The sequence below is a fragment of the Palaemon carinicauda genome, chromosome 44 (assembly GCF_036898095.1).
Source record: "Palaemon carinicauda isolate YSFRI2023 chromosome 44, ASM3689809v2, whole genome shotgun sequence".
NCBI classification, from domain to species: Eukaryota; Metazoa; Arthropoda; class Malacostraca; order Decapoda; family Palaemonidae; genus Palaemon; species Palaemon carinicauda.
Window position 1 is genome coordinate 36115977 of NC_090768.1, and position 15988 is coordinate 36131964.

General features: G+C 32.9%; 1 protein-coding gene across 1 annotated transcript in view; it reads left to right on the forward strand.

The window, feature by feature from the left end:
* The window catches only part of Prp4k (Pre-mRNA processing factor 4 kinase), an 82692-nt gene that overhangs the window by 33599 nt on the left and 33105 nt on the right, over positions 1 to 15988 (forward strand). Inside the window, exons 6-11 of the mRNA XM_068366986.1 lie at positions 9692 to 9929; positions 10370 to 10596; positions 12018 to 12207; positions 13679 to 13779; positions 14127 to 14603; positions 14762 to 14878. Of these exons, the coding sequence (XP_068223087.1) occupies positions 9692 to 9929; positions 10370 to 10596; positions 12018 to 12207; positions 13679 to 13779; positions 14127 to 14603; positions 14762 to 14878 (1350 nt within the window). The remainder of the gene's footprint in view (positions 1 to 9691; positions 9930 to 10369; positions 10597 to 12017; positions 12208 to 13678; positions 13780 to 14126; positions 14604 to 14761; positions 14879 to 15988) is intronic.

The window sequence follows — 15988 nt, forward strand, 5'->3', positions numbered from 1 at the left end:
TAAATTATATAAGGCTGGTACAATTGTTTATCTGTGTTGGGTTGTTGCTCACGCAAGTATTAAAGGAAATGAGGTAGATAAAAGAGTCAAATCTCTTACAATTATTACTACAGTTCCCATGAACTACAATATTGTGATAACACTAAAATCCATTATAAGGAACAAACTGGAGACTGGTTAGAATTTAAAACATGACGATATTAAAATGGTTAGAATTTAAAACCTGACGATATTAAACCTATTTATTGTGAATTGCTAAATTTAAATTGAGTTTGAGCGACAAGTGTTGGAGATAGATATAGATTGTTCACTTACCACATAATATGATTGAATATTAAGACAATGGATTTTAGGAACACCACTTATGGAAATGAAAGAAATTCTTGGCATCACTCAAATTCTTACCCTTTATTTGTCTAAAGTTTTGCAATTGTCATTAACATTCATTTATAAAATGTACCTCTAATAATGTAAATGTATAGTATTATAGAAAAAATTACTACATATACTAACTCAACTACAAGAACCTAATTCAGCATGAATGAATCTAGGGTACTAAAGTCCATTTCTTTTAGTGAGCCAGATTTGCACCGACTCGCAGCGGTGCCCTTTTAGCTCGGAAAAGTTTCCTGATCGCTGATTGGTTAGAATTACCTTTTCCAACCAATCAGCGATCTGGAAACTTTTCCGAGCTAAAAGGGAACCGCTGCGAGTCGGTGCAAATATGCCTCACTAAAAGAAATGGATTATAGCTTACTCCAAACAGCTGCATTGAGACCAGTCACCATTTCTCTAAATGGAGAGGGATTGTGTCTATACTTGAAATAATTATTAGTCAGTACATTAGTTAACTGCTGACAGTGCAGTATGTTACAAAATTTGAATTATTTATTTCAAAACAAGTTTTACTCCGATTCATGAAATATTTCTGAAATAATTTAGATTTAATAAATAGGCCCGAGATGTCTGTTACAGAGTGACAGTAGTGTTGTCATGACAATTGTAATAGGATATGGTATGTTATTACTGCAGAAATTAATACTGTATAGGTAAATTGGTACTGATATTGTAATGATTGTAATGGTATAGGATACCGTAATTTGATCAATTCACTCTCATTACGGTACTGCACAATAATTATAACACTGTTACTGCTGACCTTTTCACGCTTTTATAAAGAGCGTAGCCATCTGCAGTGTACTTTGTATGACAAATCTTCTTGAAGCTATTCTAATTTCTTTAATTAAATTAAATTTTTATTCTTACTGGGATCGTTTTCCGTATTTGCAATCGTACTGCAACCATCGAGTTGATAGGCACTTAGAAATCCTGATAGTTTTACCTTTAATTTTAGGAACGTAGATAATAATGGGTTCTTCTAAACCTACTTCTTTTTGAATGGCCAAAGTTCTTTTCCCTCCTTTCATTGATTCTATTACTGAACTTGAAGAGAGGTTTTCTTGTTTTTAGAGTTAGGAGTAGTCGCCATGATGAGTAAAAAGTTAATTTTTTTACGATTATACAGTTGAATTTGCTATCATAAATGCTAACTCAATATAGTGTAAATACAAGTGGGGCATTCAGCGCTGTTTTCTATGGCATTGTGGGTAGCTTTTTGTGCTTCGTAGAAGATTTAAAGTGCGACTCGGGTCGCATTTTTTTTTAGGCTCATATTTGGGTACGGTGTATAATTTACTAATTTACCTCTTTACGCCTATATTATGATCAAGTTCTGCCTATTAGTAAGTAATTCCTAGTTATGAACTTAACTTGCATATTGAAAATTTTGCATATTAAAAGAAAACTGTATCCTCTAAGAAATATTTTTGTCTTCAACATGAGTAGTAAATCCAATTATATAATTTTTAATGGCTAAATTATTACTAAATAAAATAAATTTACCTTTTACAATTTACAACCATTGCAAATTGGTCTGGTTAAACTTTTTTTTTATGAGTAATTTCGAGGAAAGTATTAACTCCATGCCAAATTGGTTTCAAAGCAGACATACTGCACATTGAGCTTTTTCAGTTTCTCCAAGTGCATGTTGAAGGACACATTTTTTTTATTATTAATTTACATCTTCGTATGACGATGAAGATTAAGTCTTTTAAGCACTAGGGTCTGGGAAAGGAAAAAATATATTACCGGTCTAAGAACTTATGCGAGAGTTTGCAGACACATTTTTTACTATTACATACATTTTCGTCTGATGATGATGATTAAGTTTTTCAAGTACTAGGGTCTAGGAAAGGAAAAATATGCTACCGGTCTAAGAACTTATGCGAGAGTTCGCAAACATTGAAATTCAGGCAACACTTCTTGACTACCTTTAGGAGTTAATAACTCTTCACGATGGCCTAAAAATTTCACTAAAACTTTACGGACTGTGAAAAGGCAAATTGTTTGCCAGAAACATACTTTCATTAGAGGGGACCATTATGGACCTTTGTTTATGAACAAAATTTTCGTAATCCCAAGGCCATAGAGTTTCAATTCAGGCCTATAAGTTCTGAAATGTTCCTTGGTTTAAAACTTTGTCTCCTACGTTTTTTTTTAGTGAATTTTACATAAAATTAAAGTTAAATTTTGGGGAGTTCAGTCTGGAAATATTTGGTTGATGTTCCTCAACAGTTGGCAGTAATACAGCGAGTACCCAATTGTTAGTTTGTGTCAAATTCCAAAATACAGTAATGACTAAAGCTTGACACTATTCCATTTGGTTTTCTCAAATGTTATTTAAAGGGAGGAGATTTACCAGGGCCAATGAGTCAAACTTGACTTACAGAGCTGTTCTAAGTCACCATTTGCATTTTTTAAATATGTGCAACGAAAAGGTGTTAAAACATAACTTTGCCTGACCTATCATTTCTTGTGATAAAAGGGTTATGTAATTCTATTCAAATATTTTTAAAAAGTCCCCTTAAATCTTTTTCATTTGATTAAAATATACAAAATTCACTAGTTTGACAGCTTTAAGTGCAGTCTAAGCAAAGATATCAAAAAGTGTATCTTGAATAGACCTTTATATAGAATTTGAACAATTTTATAACTAGCTGTTTCCTCCTCTTTTCACAGTGGTAGCACACCCGACTTACAACTAAGGCATCTGCAATTGATCCCTGAACTGGGTAAGGATAGGAATGGCATGAGACTTTCTTAAAAACCCAGTATACACCTGTTGGCCTAACCAGTGAATTAGGTTTTAAGCTGTATATCGACGATTGTGGGTCACAGCTGTCGTGGAGGGAGAGGTAAATGGGAGGAGAACAAATACGAGAAACCAGTGATCAGAAGCAGTACAAGCAAGATCAAGCAAACTTTACTGTTAATTAAGTTGGATATCAAAGAGTGATATAGAACACATCAATTTGTGTACTCTAGAAAGTTGTTGATTAAGAGTTCAATTGATATAAAAGTTTAAGCTACTTATATAAATAAATTATATTGGTGCATTAGTAACAAAACTACATCCAACAAATAGAAACTGGAACTAAAAAGTTTAACATCAGGTACTGTGGGTACTTCTTCACATATAACAGTATCTTTTGAAACTGACTACTGACTGAGATTAAAAATGGTACCATTACCAGCCAGAATAAGAAGAGATTAGATAAAGGGGTCAACTCACTCTCGTGATTTATTTGTTTGTCTCCTTGGATGGAGTAGTAAATCTTAAAAGCACCTCTATCCACATGACCCCTATACCACCCTCACTAGCATGACCACGCATCCTAGCAATGCTTGAAATCCTCATATAGTGAAACGGCATTCAGAAACAGTTGAATCCCCAACTATTGTACTGTAATACGAACATTGAAGACTTGCTATCAAACATGGGGAGTATCACCAAAATTCTTATTCTAAAAGAGAAACTTATGTTTTCATTGATTTCACTGATGTAAACATAAAAATGTGAAAATTGGTATTGGCTCTATCAAAGTGGCACACTTATCACAGTCCCTGTATAAATTTGTGAATATCTGTCAATGAGGTCCCATCTGTATATTTGACCTCTGACCTCAACCACAATATTGACAGACCCACTTCTTTTTTCACTTAATTAGCACTAATCTCACGGTGCTTCAAAATGGAGATTTCATGGAAGAAAGAACCAAGAAAAACAATACTCAGAATTAAGTCTTCTAACTTGCCATTATTTTTCCAACACCAAGTCAGATATTGAAAGCTATTTTCAAGATTGTACCAGCCTATATCACAATCCTCCCACCTTCCTGTATTAGGATATTTAACAATTCATAAAAAGATTTGTTGTGAAACATAGGGCTCATAATGATCTCCCAACCAACCAGTATGGCTTTATTAAAGGTAGGTGTGTAGTATCCATGTGGATTCAAATAGGGATGATAATAAGTAGAATTTGGCTGAAAATTCACCAAGTCTTGCACCAAGGTTGACCACATCATTTCATGCAACCACATCATTTCATGCAATAAGTGCAAAGGCAAACATGTAGATAGGCCAGGGAAAGCTAGCATTGTAATTTTGTTTTAAATCAAAGGTTTAAGATATAAACTATTGGAGCACTATTCAAACCAACCCAAGTTATATTAGCCTTACCATGGGTTATAGTTCTCAGTTCCTTTCTTTATCATCCTAAATAGTAATGTTCGAAAAAATTGCAATTTATATGTACACACTGTATCTATTTTCTGACAATTATTTCACTGTTTCTTCAGAAAAGTATTGAAATGAACTAGATAATATAGTCTACCTCTAGACACGGAGAAAAAGGCAATTTTAATGGGGATAAATTTGAATTTAAATTATAGTGAGAAATCTTCACATTAGATAACTCGCTACATTGTTTTTACTCAGGTTATGTTGCTATACAAGTGTAATTGTATGTTACTATCACTGCTACATAACACTAGTACAGTATAGTACCTAACATAGATAACTCAGAACTCAAAGTCATCGATACACCAGCCTATGTATACATAACGAAAAAACACTGTTGTTCTTAGGTAACGACAATCGCTTATACTGTAGTATATATTACTCTATTATATGTACCTTACTATCATAACAGTACAGCTCAAGTAGGTAAGGTGAGACGACTCATCACTCATAATTTGTTGCAACACCACCCTATGTATAAGTGAAAAAAAAAAAACACTGATGTTCCTGACTAACGACATTCACTGATATTGTAGTTTATATTGCTCTAATATATGTACAGCACTATTACAACAGTACATCTTAATTAGATAAGGTGAAACGACACATCACTCTTAGGTGATTGCTGTCATTGCGTTGTTACTTCACCCCTCCCTACCACTCGTCAACTAATACGTATCACATAACTACATTACCGTACTTCATATACATTACTGTATGTTGTTGGTTCTTTTTCAATGATACGTATCACATAACTACATTACCGTACTTCATATACATTACTGTATGTTGTTGGTTCTTTTTCAATGATACGTATCACATAACTACATTACCGTACTTCATATACATTACTGTATGTTGTTGGTTCTTTTTCAATGAATGTACAGTACTGTATGTATGAAAATTAACTGTAATACATACATAATAGTACTGTACTACCATTACGTGCAGATAGAATACCCAAAAACAATAAACATACACCACAACTTACCTTTTACGAGGAAGTTCACAGCAAAATTACTTTTGATCTCGTGATGAATGATCCATAATATGCAGATGCAGTGGTAGCGTATTAAACATGTACCATACAAGTAGAGTAACAAATATAGTGTAAGTATTGACTCTATGTTACTAGGATAACTTACATCTTTGCTCTTACTGTATCAAGTAGATCCACCTTCAGTTCAAGAGTCATTGCCTTCCTCTACCGCTTAGAGTTACCTAGAGATGATGATGAAGGTCTCTCAGGGGCCATGGCATGAGTTAAGCAAGAGTACTTGGTGCTAGATAAACACAAGTGGGAGATGCTGAGGCAATGAAGGATGCAGCAAAACTGAGATAGTGAGCCACAGACGTGTCATTGTGCAGTGATCCCCAGGAGAAGATAATGCCATGAAAGTTTGCAAAGAATCAAAACTATCATTTAAAATACTCCGTAGATCAAAATATGTGGATTAACAAAGACAATCAGTAAAGGTTGAGGGCCAACTGTAATTCTATCTCAGTCTAGTACCGTATATCCAGTTCTGAAGTAAAATTAATCTTTTAAATTCTTAGTTATCAAAACTTACAGGGTGGAGGCAGTAACTCCTATGCCAGAAAGTAACCCATGAAGTGCAATCTTACACTCAACTCAAAGAATGTGTAAAAATGAGCAAAAGGAAAAACTTCATGAGACTTCCTCTATAGAATATTTTACTATTTCTCTATATAAATGGCCAATCCGAAAGAAAGTTATTTCACGGTATTGCTGGTTTTACTTATCTAGCCAGATGGACTATTTGGTTTACGTATAAGGTCCCGGGCTTGCTACCATTTGCCTCTTAGTCTTCTGTCCATTTAGAGTAGGTTACAAAATTGCTGCATATCCTTTCTGGGGCTTTGATGGTTGATTAAGACATATATGCATTTATGACTGCAGTTTTCTATATTCTCCATTTTGTTTCTATTTAGTTTTTTAATATCTTACATTATAAAAAGTTTAGATTTAATTACATTGAATATAAATATTATTTAGTAATTACCATGAGGTATTTCTTTTCAGATTACAAAATTACGGTTTATATTTAGCTCCGCAACTGTAAAGAACTATTGTCGCTCAGTTCAGTTCAAAGTTTTCCTAAATATATTGTGTTCTAACGACAACATATCTATGTAAATGAACATGATCATGGAAGCTGCTATAATAGACCGAGAATTAATATATTTACCATTTAGTATGTAAGATAGAAACAGTCATTTTTAGGTATGTCTCTGACAATCCTCAATGGGTGATAAGTATAATGTCTGTTTTTGTACTTAGACACCTAAATATCATAACTGCATTGTCACCATAACCTTGCCGTTCAAATTTTGAAGAATCCTAAAGGATTGTAATGGGAAAAAAATATACAATTATATTACAGAAGCATTGTTTTTTCGTGGTTTGACTACCACTGTAATAGGGAAGAAATATACATGTGAAAACTTTATAAACAAAACCTGTACTTGAATTATATTATTTCTTATGGTTTGATAGGGGCACATGTCTTTGTAGAAGGAAAGGAGCATATTTATTTAACACAGAGAATAAAGTACCAGTCTTATAGGTGAAACTTAGGTCACATTTTATGTAAATTTTTATGTACATAGTTAAGTGTAGTACTGTACTATATATAAAAGTGTCACTGATTTTTAAAAAATTTAGTTGAAAGCTATTGTGCTGCACAATGTTATTCTACAAGTACCCTTCTAGAACATCTTTTTATTATTCAAAAGCCCTTTCCAGAATTGCACAACCAAAGAGTAGTTCCTACATGTCGTGGCCAGACTGAAAAACAAGTATCATGTTCAGGTTTAGCTAATTTTTTTTAACTGATAGAAAGCATTTTTATAAGCCCTCATTTTTTAATTTCTTTATTTATCACATTTGTGATAGAAACAGATCTCACATTTTAATTTACATGAGATTTGTAACCGAATTAATTGAAGGAACGTAACTTGGTATTTTATTATGTGGTATTGAAAGCATTAGGGGTATTTATGTGTAGAGTCTGTCAGTGACGTTGGTATGCAGCAGAGTTTAATTTGGATGACTGACCTTGAGAGTCACAGATGAGTTCAAAATGTGTGTGGCCATAAAGGCATGGGACATAAGCATTCTTTAAAATTGTTAGAATGCGATGTTTTTAATTTTTCGAGTTTCATTTGCTAGGTGAAAATGTCCACTGGTATTGATATAATAAATTTTCGTTAAGGTTATATTTAGTGAATTTAGATTAGATTTAGAACCGTTTTTGTATTTTATTTTAAAAAGTTGTTTTTGTGTAAAAATGAAAATAGATGATAAGGTACAACAATATAATGTCTTCGATTAAACAAGAAAAAGAAATTGATACAGGAGTTTTAAAAGCATTGGCAGTTTTAATTTTTTTTTTTTTTTATAATTTGAGCAGTTACACATATTTACTCCATGTCATGTTTTACACTTCCTTCGAAGGTTTGTCATTTCATTGTAAAATAGTTACTCTTTTCATTGCTTTTGAAATATAATTGGAGTATCTTTTTCACTTTTATGCAGTTATTGGTCCGTAAGTGTATGCATTTTAAATTTTATAATATAGACGATTTCCTATACGGTAGAATAAAAATTTGCGTCAGTGATAGTATATGGCACCGAACCAAGTTTAATTTTGTATTATATTGGAAGATTTTAAGCTGCCTATCACTTTAATTCTTCTCCACCCTTTTCTTGAACTTTTTTTTTTCTGACTTTTTTTTTTTTTTTTTTTTTAACCTTTTTTTTTTCTGACTCTTTTTTTATTCACCAGCCCGTCATGTATTAAGTGCGCAATTTTTCATTAATATAATACAGTATATATTGGTCTTATGAAATTGATATTCCATAGTAGGATATCACTAGTGTACCAAGCATAACACTAGATTATACAAGAGGTCCTTTTAAGTATTGCTTTCATCCTTTTATTTCTTATCTGTTCTCCTTAGTTTATTTTTACTAATCTGTCCAACAAATTTAATTGTACCTCGCTTCATTTTTCACATATATTTTAAGAACAAAATCTTTTGGTGAGCTCTTGTAGTTTCTATAAATGAGAGACTAGGGTCTCATTACATAAATGATAATTATTAGAACTACCCAAAAACTTTTGGAAGTCTTTGTTGCCAAGCTAGAATGACTCCTGAATCAATATTTTTCTTGTTTTGTAAGAAGTTCTTTAGAAAAACCATTTATGTAATCATGAAATTTTTATTTTTCAATTTAGATGGTATTTTACAGTTAAGAATTCAATTCTACAGTTAAGAATCCAATTATAAAGTCAATTTCCAGACAAGTTTGTTCAATATTTATCTCATTGGGGGCTTGAAATATATTAGATGTTCATAACTTTGAATTTTGTTTAGATAATGAAAAATAGAGGATTAAATTTATTTGTAATTTTATTACTGAAATTAAATTTGACACAGTAAGATTATCCTAATTCATAAACCATTCTTAACACCCCTTGAAAATGTAAACTTTAGTTTGACACCTTTTCTGTAAAAATGTGAAGTTTTGACAAATATTTCATATTGCATTATACTGATGGTGGTAAATAATGCATCTGCCCTTGAGTTTTTATTTTGTTTTAATTCTGACTAAAAGAAGTTATATGTATATTTTAGAGTTTTACAGAAGCTTTATTTTTAAAAGCTTAAACTTTGGTTCTGCATTTTAGAAATACAGTTTATGTGTATTATCCTTTTTTGTTGTCAGAAAGAATAAAAGAAGGAAATCTCCATTTTTGTTATTTGGAAGCATTTGAGGAAGCAGATATATGATTTAGCACCAACAGATGATCACTTGTATACTGAAATATGTGAATTCTTGGATAAATAAGAGGTCACATTTTTCAGTATATTTAATGCTAAGATTGTACTTGCTTAATATGTCATTACTTCCTTTAATGATTTTTCTTACAGAATAACAGGTGCAGTCATACGTAAGTTACTGATGGTAACTGTTTTAAGGTTCATTAAAAAGGAGTTTGGTTTTCCCTAATTCTTTCAACAGGTCAAGAAGTGAGGCCGAGGAAAAGGAGAAAAGATCTCGCCGAGAAAAAGACAGGAGGGACAAAGACCGTCACGATGAGAAGCCAAGTCGGAGAGATGTCAGTCATCGAAAGGATCACGGTGCCTCATCAAGGGAAACCTCCAGATCTCGGGCAGAGGAACAACAGCGCCGAGACCGCAGTAGAGATAGGAGTCGTGAAAGAAGGGAGAAGGAGAGGATGATGCGTGAAAGGGGAAAGGTTGGTACTTCATGATTAGTACATGCTTTGTCTTTATACTTTTATTTTGTTTATTTAGTACAGTATGGAAGTAATATTACCTGAGTTTTAATTGTATTTGATTCCTGAATCCCTATGAAATTTGACAAAAATATAATTTATAAATTTTAGCGTTATTTTATATCTTACCATTAAGTAAGTATTAGATTACAAAGTTTTAGATGATGGTACTTTAACATTTTGTGTTATGGATGGATATACGATTAGTACATACTGTAATAGTCACTAAATTTTAAATAGATACACAAAATTGTTCTATTGGGACACCGTTAGCAAGTAAAATTTTTTTTTTTAAATATATCTCAGAAATAAGGAAATTGCTGTTGTTAATGACAAATCAGAACTTTTCAGTGCTTCCCTTTAGCTTACTCGTTGACATTTCAATACTTTCTTTTATCTAGATGCAACAAGAACGTGAACAGAGGGAGAGGGAATGGAAAGAACGAGAGGAAAGAAGAAAGAGAGACTGGGAAAAGAGAATGGAAGAAAGGAAAGAGAGAGAGAGGCTTCGGGACGAACGTTTACGAGACAGAGGAGATAGCAGAGACAGAGACAGAGACAATAATAGAGATCGTCGTAGAGATGATGGCTACAGGGAAAGAGATCGAGATGGTCATCGAGATAAGAGGTAAATTTCCTTCTTCTTATTAGTATTATAAAAATTGGGTTAGCATATTTTATATTTTGTTTTGATTAGCAAATCAATTATGCATGATAGTTTTCCTTAATGTCAGTTTACTTTATAGGGTAAGCAGACATATCAATTAATTAAATATGAAATTTATCTGGCCTCAGAAATCCACGATATAGATTTACATATATTTGTAAATCTATGATGTAAGGGATTACTTTGTATCCCCCTATTTCATCTTCATTCTCTCTTGCTGTCCATCCTCTTCTAACCTTCAAAATCCTCATAGTGCAAAAAGCAGGGTTTTTTCAGGCACAATACAAACCTTCCGCTATTTATAGGGGTAGCTGTATAAATAGCTGCTGGTTTGTATGCTAGGAAAAAATACAAATTACTTCTAAATTTGTTATTTGTCCCTGCGCAAATACAAACCCTCCGCTATTTATACAGCTACGCCGAAAGTAATACCCCTATAAATAGCTCCAGGTTTGTATGCTAGGAAAAATGCAAATTACTTCCAAATTTGTTATTATACCACCAGTCGCACTTAGATGCTGAATGGCCTAACTGGCCCCAGTGCAGGGCTTCATAGCTTAAATTCATAAATCCAAATCCCACATGACCCTGTCTCTGAACGCAAAGCAACTCCCTTTAATCGCCAATTAAAAAAAAAAAAAAAAAACTGATATTAACTATGTTTTCTTTCCCTGAAGGAGTAGTCTTTCCTCAAAAGTCAAAAGATTGAAATTGGTTCATAACGCGTTCTGAAATTTATATGACCATTATAACGATCAGTAAAAAGAGATAAGAATATTTTGAATAATACTTCTTGTCATGTCAAATTGAAAAAAAAATAATTTAAGTGTCTGATGGGTTATTTGAATTTGATTTAACCCTTTTACCCCCAGGCTATTTGGAACTTTCCAACCCTTAACCCCCAGGGTTTCTTTTTTTTTCAAGCACATTTTGCTATATTTATTTTTTAAATTACTCTAACAGCCTTAATTTTTGTCATAGAGAGGTCAGGTTGGTCTCATTCTTTTGGAAAATGCCTGAAGTTTCTCAAAAAGTTATAAAAAATATGCAAAAAAAATGTAAATAGCAGTTTTTTACAAGGACGTACCAGTACGTCCATGGGGGTAAAGGGATGAGTTTTGTGAAATGTACCAGTACGTCCTTTGGGGGTAAAAGGGTTAATACCAAGTACTTATATCACAAACTTCTGGTCTTTTCAACCAGAAGCCAAGACATATGACAAATACCTGTATTGAATTCTTTTCCAGATGCTTTTCCAGCCAGAAATCTCAAGCATGATCCACAAAATATCAGCTATGATAAATATAATTGTTTTCAGAACTTTTATAGAATGTATGAATTAGGTACAGTATGTAATTAACATTATGTTCTTTTCCTTTAAGGCAAGATATTGAGTTTGGTCGTAGCCGAGAAATTGATAGAGAGAGAGAGCGACAGAAGGAGTTGATATTTGGAAAGCCTCGAGAGTCATCATCTGAAAGTGAAGTAGCTGACATAGATTTTGAAGAAGACGAAGAGGAAGAGGAACAGAAAATTGAAAGAATGAGAAAGCAGCGGGAAGAATTGTACAAAGTGAGTTGTTTTGGAAATTAGTGAAAATATTGTCATTCATTCGTTGGCATATACACACCTTTCTTCCTTTGAAGTAGAGAACTGCCTTCGGTAGAGCTGATCAGCACTTTATGATCTAAATTCTACATTCCTTTGAGCAGTATAAGTTTTTCACATTCATGAAGACTTTTACTCTGCTCTTTATTAGATTATTGGTATAATGTTTCCCAGCATAATGGTATCTAACCTAGATGTATTTCTCTGTAATGGCCTTTATTACAAATACCAGGTGATTTTCCAGTTTTCCAAGGTCTTTTATATGATGATCCTGAGTTGCAAATTAGGCCTGTACAAGTAGGTTTCTTAACCATCTCTGTAGGAGTCCAGTTTGACTCATTGGGCTAGTAAATCTCCATACTTTTAATTAACAAGCAGGTTTTATACAGATCTCATCGCAGTAGTTTTTTACCATAAGTTACTCTTGAAAGATTTTTCTCTGATAACAAAATATGCTTCATGCATACTGGAACTTTTTCTCAGGTCATGCATGCATCAGTCACATCATCTGATGGAAAAATCAGAGCTGCTCTACTCTTCAGCATAACTAGATCATTTATATAAGTAGGATTGGTACTTTCTAATGCATCTGGACAGGCTTCACACTTTAAATATTGCTTTTGTCCAATTACTACAAATCCACTTATATATTCAACAATTTTCTGTGAGCATAATTAGCAGTATCTTGGGTAGTCATAATATCAAAAAGTAGATAGATGGTGGTTCCGAGTCATCATCCCTGAAGCAGTTACTAGTAAAATAGAAACTGTTAAAAATGGGAACTTTTTGTACAGACAAGCTGAACTTGAAGGCACTGTACGCACTTTCAATATGTGCTCTACATTAACTGACAGATGTTTTTTGTTCATTTTATATAACTTAGTATTAAATGCACACATAAATTTACCTTGTAAGCAACTATTTTCTAAAGAAAAGGAGACAGGTTAAGGGGGCAAGTGACAAGGGCATAGAAGATAGGCTTGTGAGGAATAAGAATATAATAAAGTGGATTAGGAAAGATAGAAATGTAAAAAGGGTCAAGTATTTAAAAGTTGAAAAGGGAAAGAAAGAAATAATTGATTTAGGAAAATAACGCTGAATGAATGTGAATGGGAAGAGGATGACATGACTAAGTGACCAATAAGGAGTATTATGTCTAAAGAGGTTTGGAGAGACAATAAAAACAGAATCATGAAAGAGATAGGATCAGATATGCAAAGGAAGTGGGATATACTATTGTTTGAAAAATATTAAGTGAGATTTTTAATTAAAGAAAAAAAGTGAAAATTTATAATTGATTGCTAAACTTCTGTCTGGGAAATCAACCCCAGAAACTGAATGTAATAGTTTTATTTTTTTTAGCTGTTTTAATCTTTGTACATCTTATATTGAAGCTTCAGTATATTAAATTTTTTTATTATTTTTATCCAATCAGAAATTGGGGGTTGACAAAGATTCTTCTCAAGTAACACCAGCCAGCAGTGCAGTACAGTCACCACTTAACACACCAAGAGATTCTCCCATGCCACAGTCAAGGTAGTACATATATGATATTCATATAGTGTCATATTTTAAAAGTATACCATCATAGGTAAACAAACTTGGATTCTACTCACATTTATTGATGTTATTACTAAATGATTATCACTGTTAAGTACAACAAGTGTGTTCAAATTATAGATTTTTAAGAACTTAGCAATATATTAATATATGATTATCACTGTTAAGTACGACAAGTGTGTTTAAATTATAGATTTTTAAGAACTTAGCAATATATTAATGTATTTATTTATTGTCTTGTTTTGTCAAAAAATATTGGAAAAATTATGTATATTTTTAATTTTGTTTGATAGTAAAACCATTAACATTTTTTTTATTTTAAGGGCATCATCACGAGCGAAGTCTGTTGATGTTACTGAAAAATCAAAATCCAAGTCAAGATCGGCTTCACCACAATCTGATGGATCAAGCGGTGCCAGTAGTCAGAAAAGAACTAGTAGTAGCAATAACAAAAAAGGTAGAAGTAAGAGTGGTAGTAGTAGTAGGGAAAGCAGTAGAAGTAGTGAGGATAAGGAGAATAAAGCAAGAGATGGTAAGAGAGACTCAGATGAAAAAGAAAAGCAAGGCAGTGAATCAGACAAAGCTGCCAAGTGTGGAACTCCCGTGTCCAAAGATGTCTCAGATGTGGAAAAAGAAGAGAGGAATGAAGACATGTTTTCTGACATGTTTGGTGACAATTTTGCAGCAGATCGTTTGGGTGACATACACACTCGGGGGATTGAAAATCCCAACCTAACAGATAACTGGGATGATGCTGAAGGCTACTATCGGGTTCGCATTGGAGAAGTACTTGATTCCAGGTAAGATAGGTTCATATTGTTTTCGGGAAAAATAGTCTATAAAAAATTCTTAATAATCTTTTTAAGTGGTTTATTACTCGGAAATCTTCAATGCAGCAAATTAACTAAATAAATATTCACTATACTATACAATAGTAACAAATAATTGCCTATTACAGATACACAGTATATGGGTATACAGGTCAAGGAGTGTTCAGTAATGTCGTGAGAGGCAGGGATGCTGCTAGAGCTGGCCAAGATGTAGCTATTAAGATCATCAGAAACAATGAAGTTATGTAAGTATCCTTACTTAATTTGAAATGAAATGTATATCAATACAATATTGTTTCAGTGACTTTTACATGAGCAGCACATTTACTACTATTTGCTTGAAACAATCACTTCTCAACAATAGAATAAAATCTTCTGAATTTCCTCATTCAGTATAATTACTGCCCATGGTAAAACCCTTCATTCTCTCCATTGACAAGCCCGAGGATTTTCCTGTTTGACTCGCTCATTCTTTGGGTTTATCTCTCTTTACCAGGTTGGATTTTCTGGTTTGTGTTGTTAGAATTAGTACATATCTCCAAAATTTTATAAAGCTTGTGACTGTGAGAAAAGCAGGTAATATACTGTTATCTGAAAGTGTTGATCCAAACTCCCTGTGTACTATATGTCAAGGCAAACATTGTGCTATGCTGAACCCTTTTGATAAATGTTCTGTTGCGATTAAGGAGAGTTATTTACAAAATGAGAAAAAGACACTTTGTGATAAGGATGGTAAACATAAGCAAAATTAAGGAAGTGCTAATATGGATCCATATTCAGATCAGGGTTCCATATTGTTAATGTCTCCTAGATAAGAGTTAGGCTAAAAGGTAGAGATTGGTAGTCAATATTATAATATTGGGGAACTTATAGTGAGAACTTTAATCCAAGAATGGCTTCTATTAAAATACTGATGTTTTGATTTTTTCATCAGATTTTAAATTTATTCTCTCGCTTTATGCAGTCAATGTCTAGTGCGTCTATGCATTTAGTGTATGAATCTGTTTTAGTGTATCCTTGGATGATGGAAAAGTATGAATCTGCTTCACTTTGTCACATTCTTTTGTACAATGCGTGGATGGAATGTTTGAACACAATAGTGTAAGGTGAGGTTAATCTGTCTTTATTGTCATTTATGTTTTTAGTTTATTTTGATAAGTTATGATATACCACTATTCATCCATCCAAGATAAAGTAATAATCAGTAATGTGATTCCTAGGAGAGGTTCATTGAAAAGGACATGATTTTTATAGGAAAATTATTTCAAAACTTACCTTGGAATCACATGATCTTTCACCTGCCCTGCCACTTTCAGTAGTTTTGAGTTGTTAGGGATTTTAGTTGACTTTGTAGA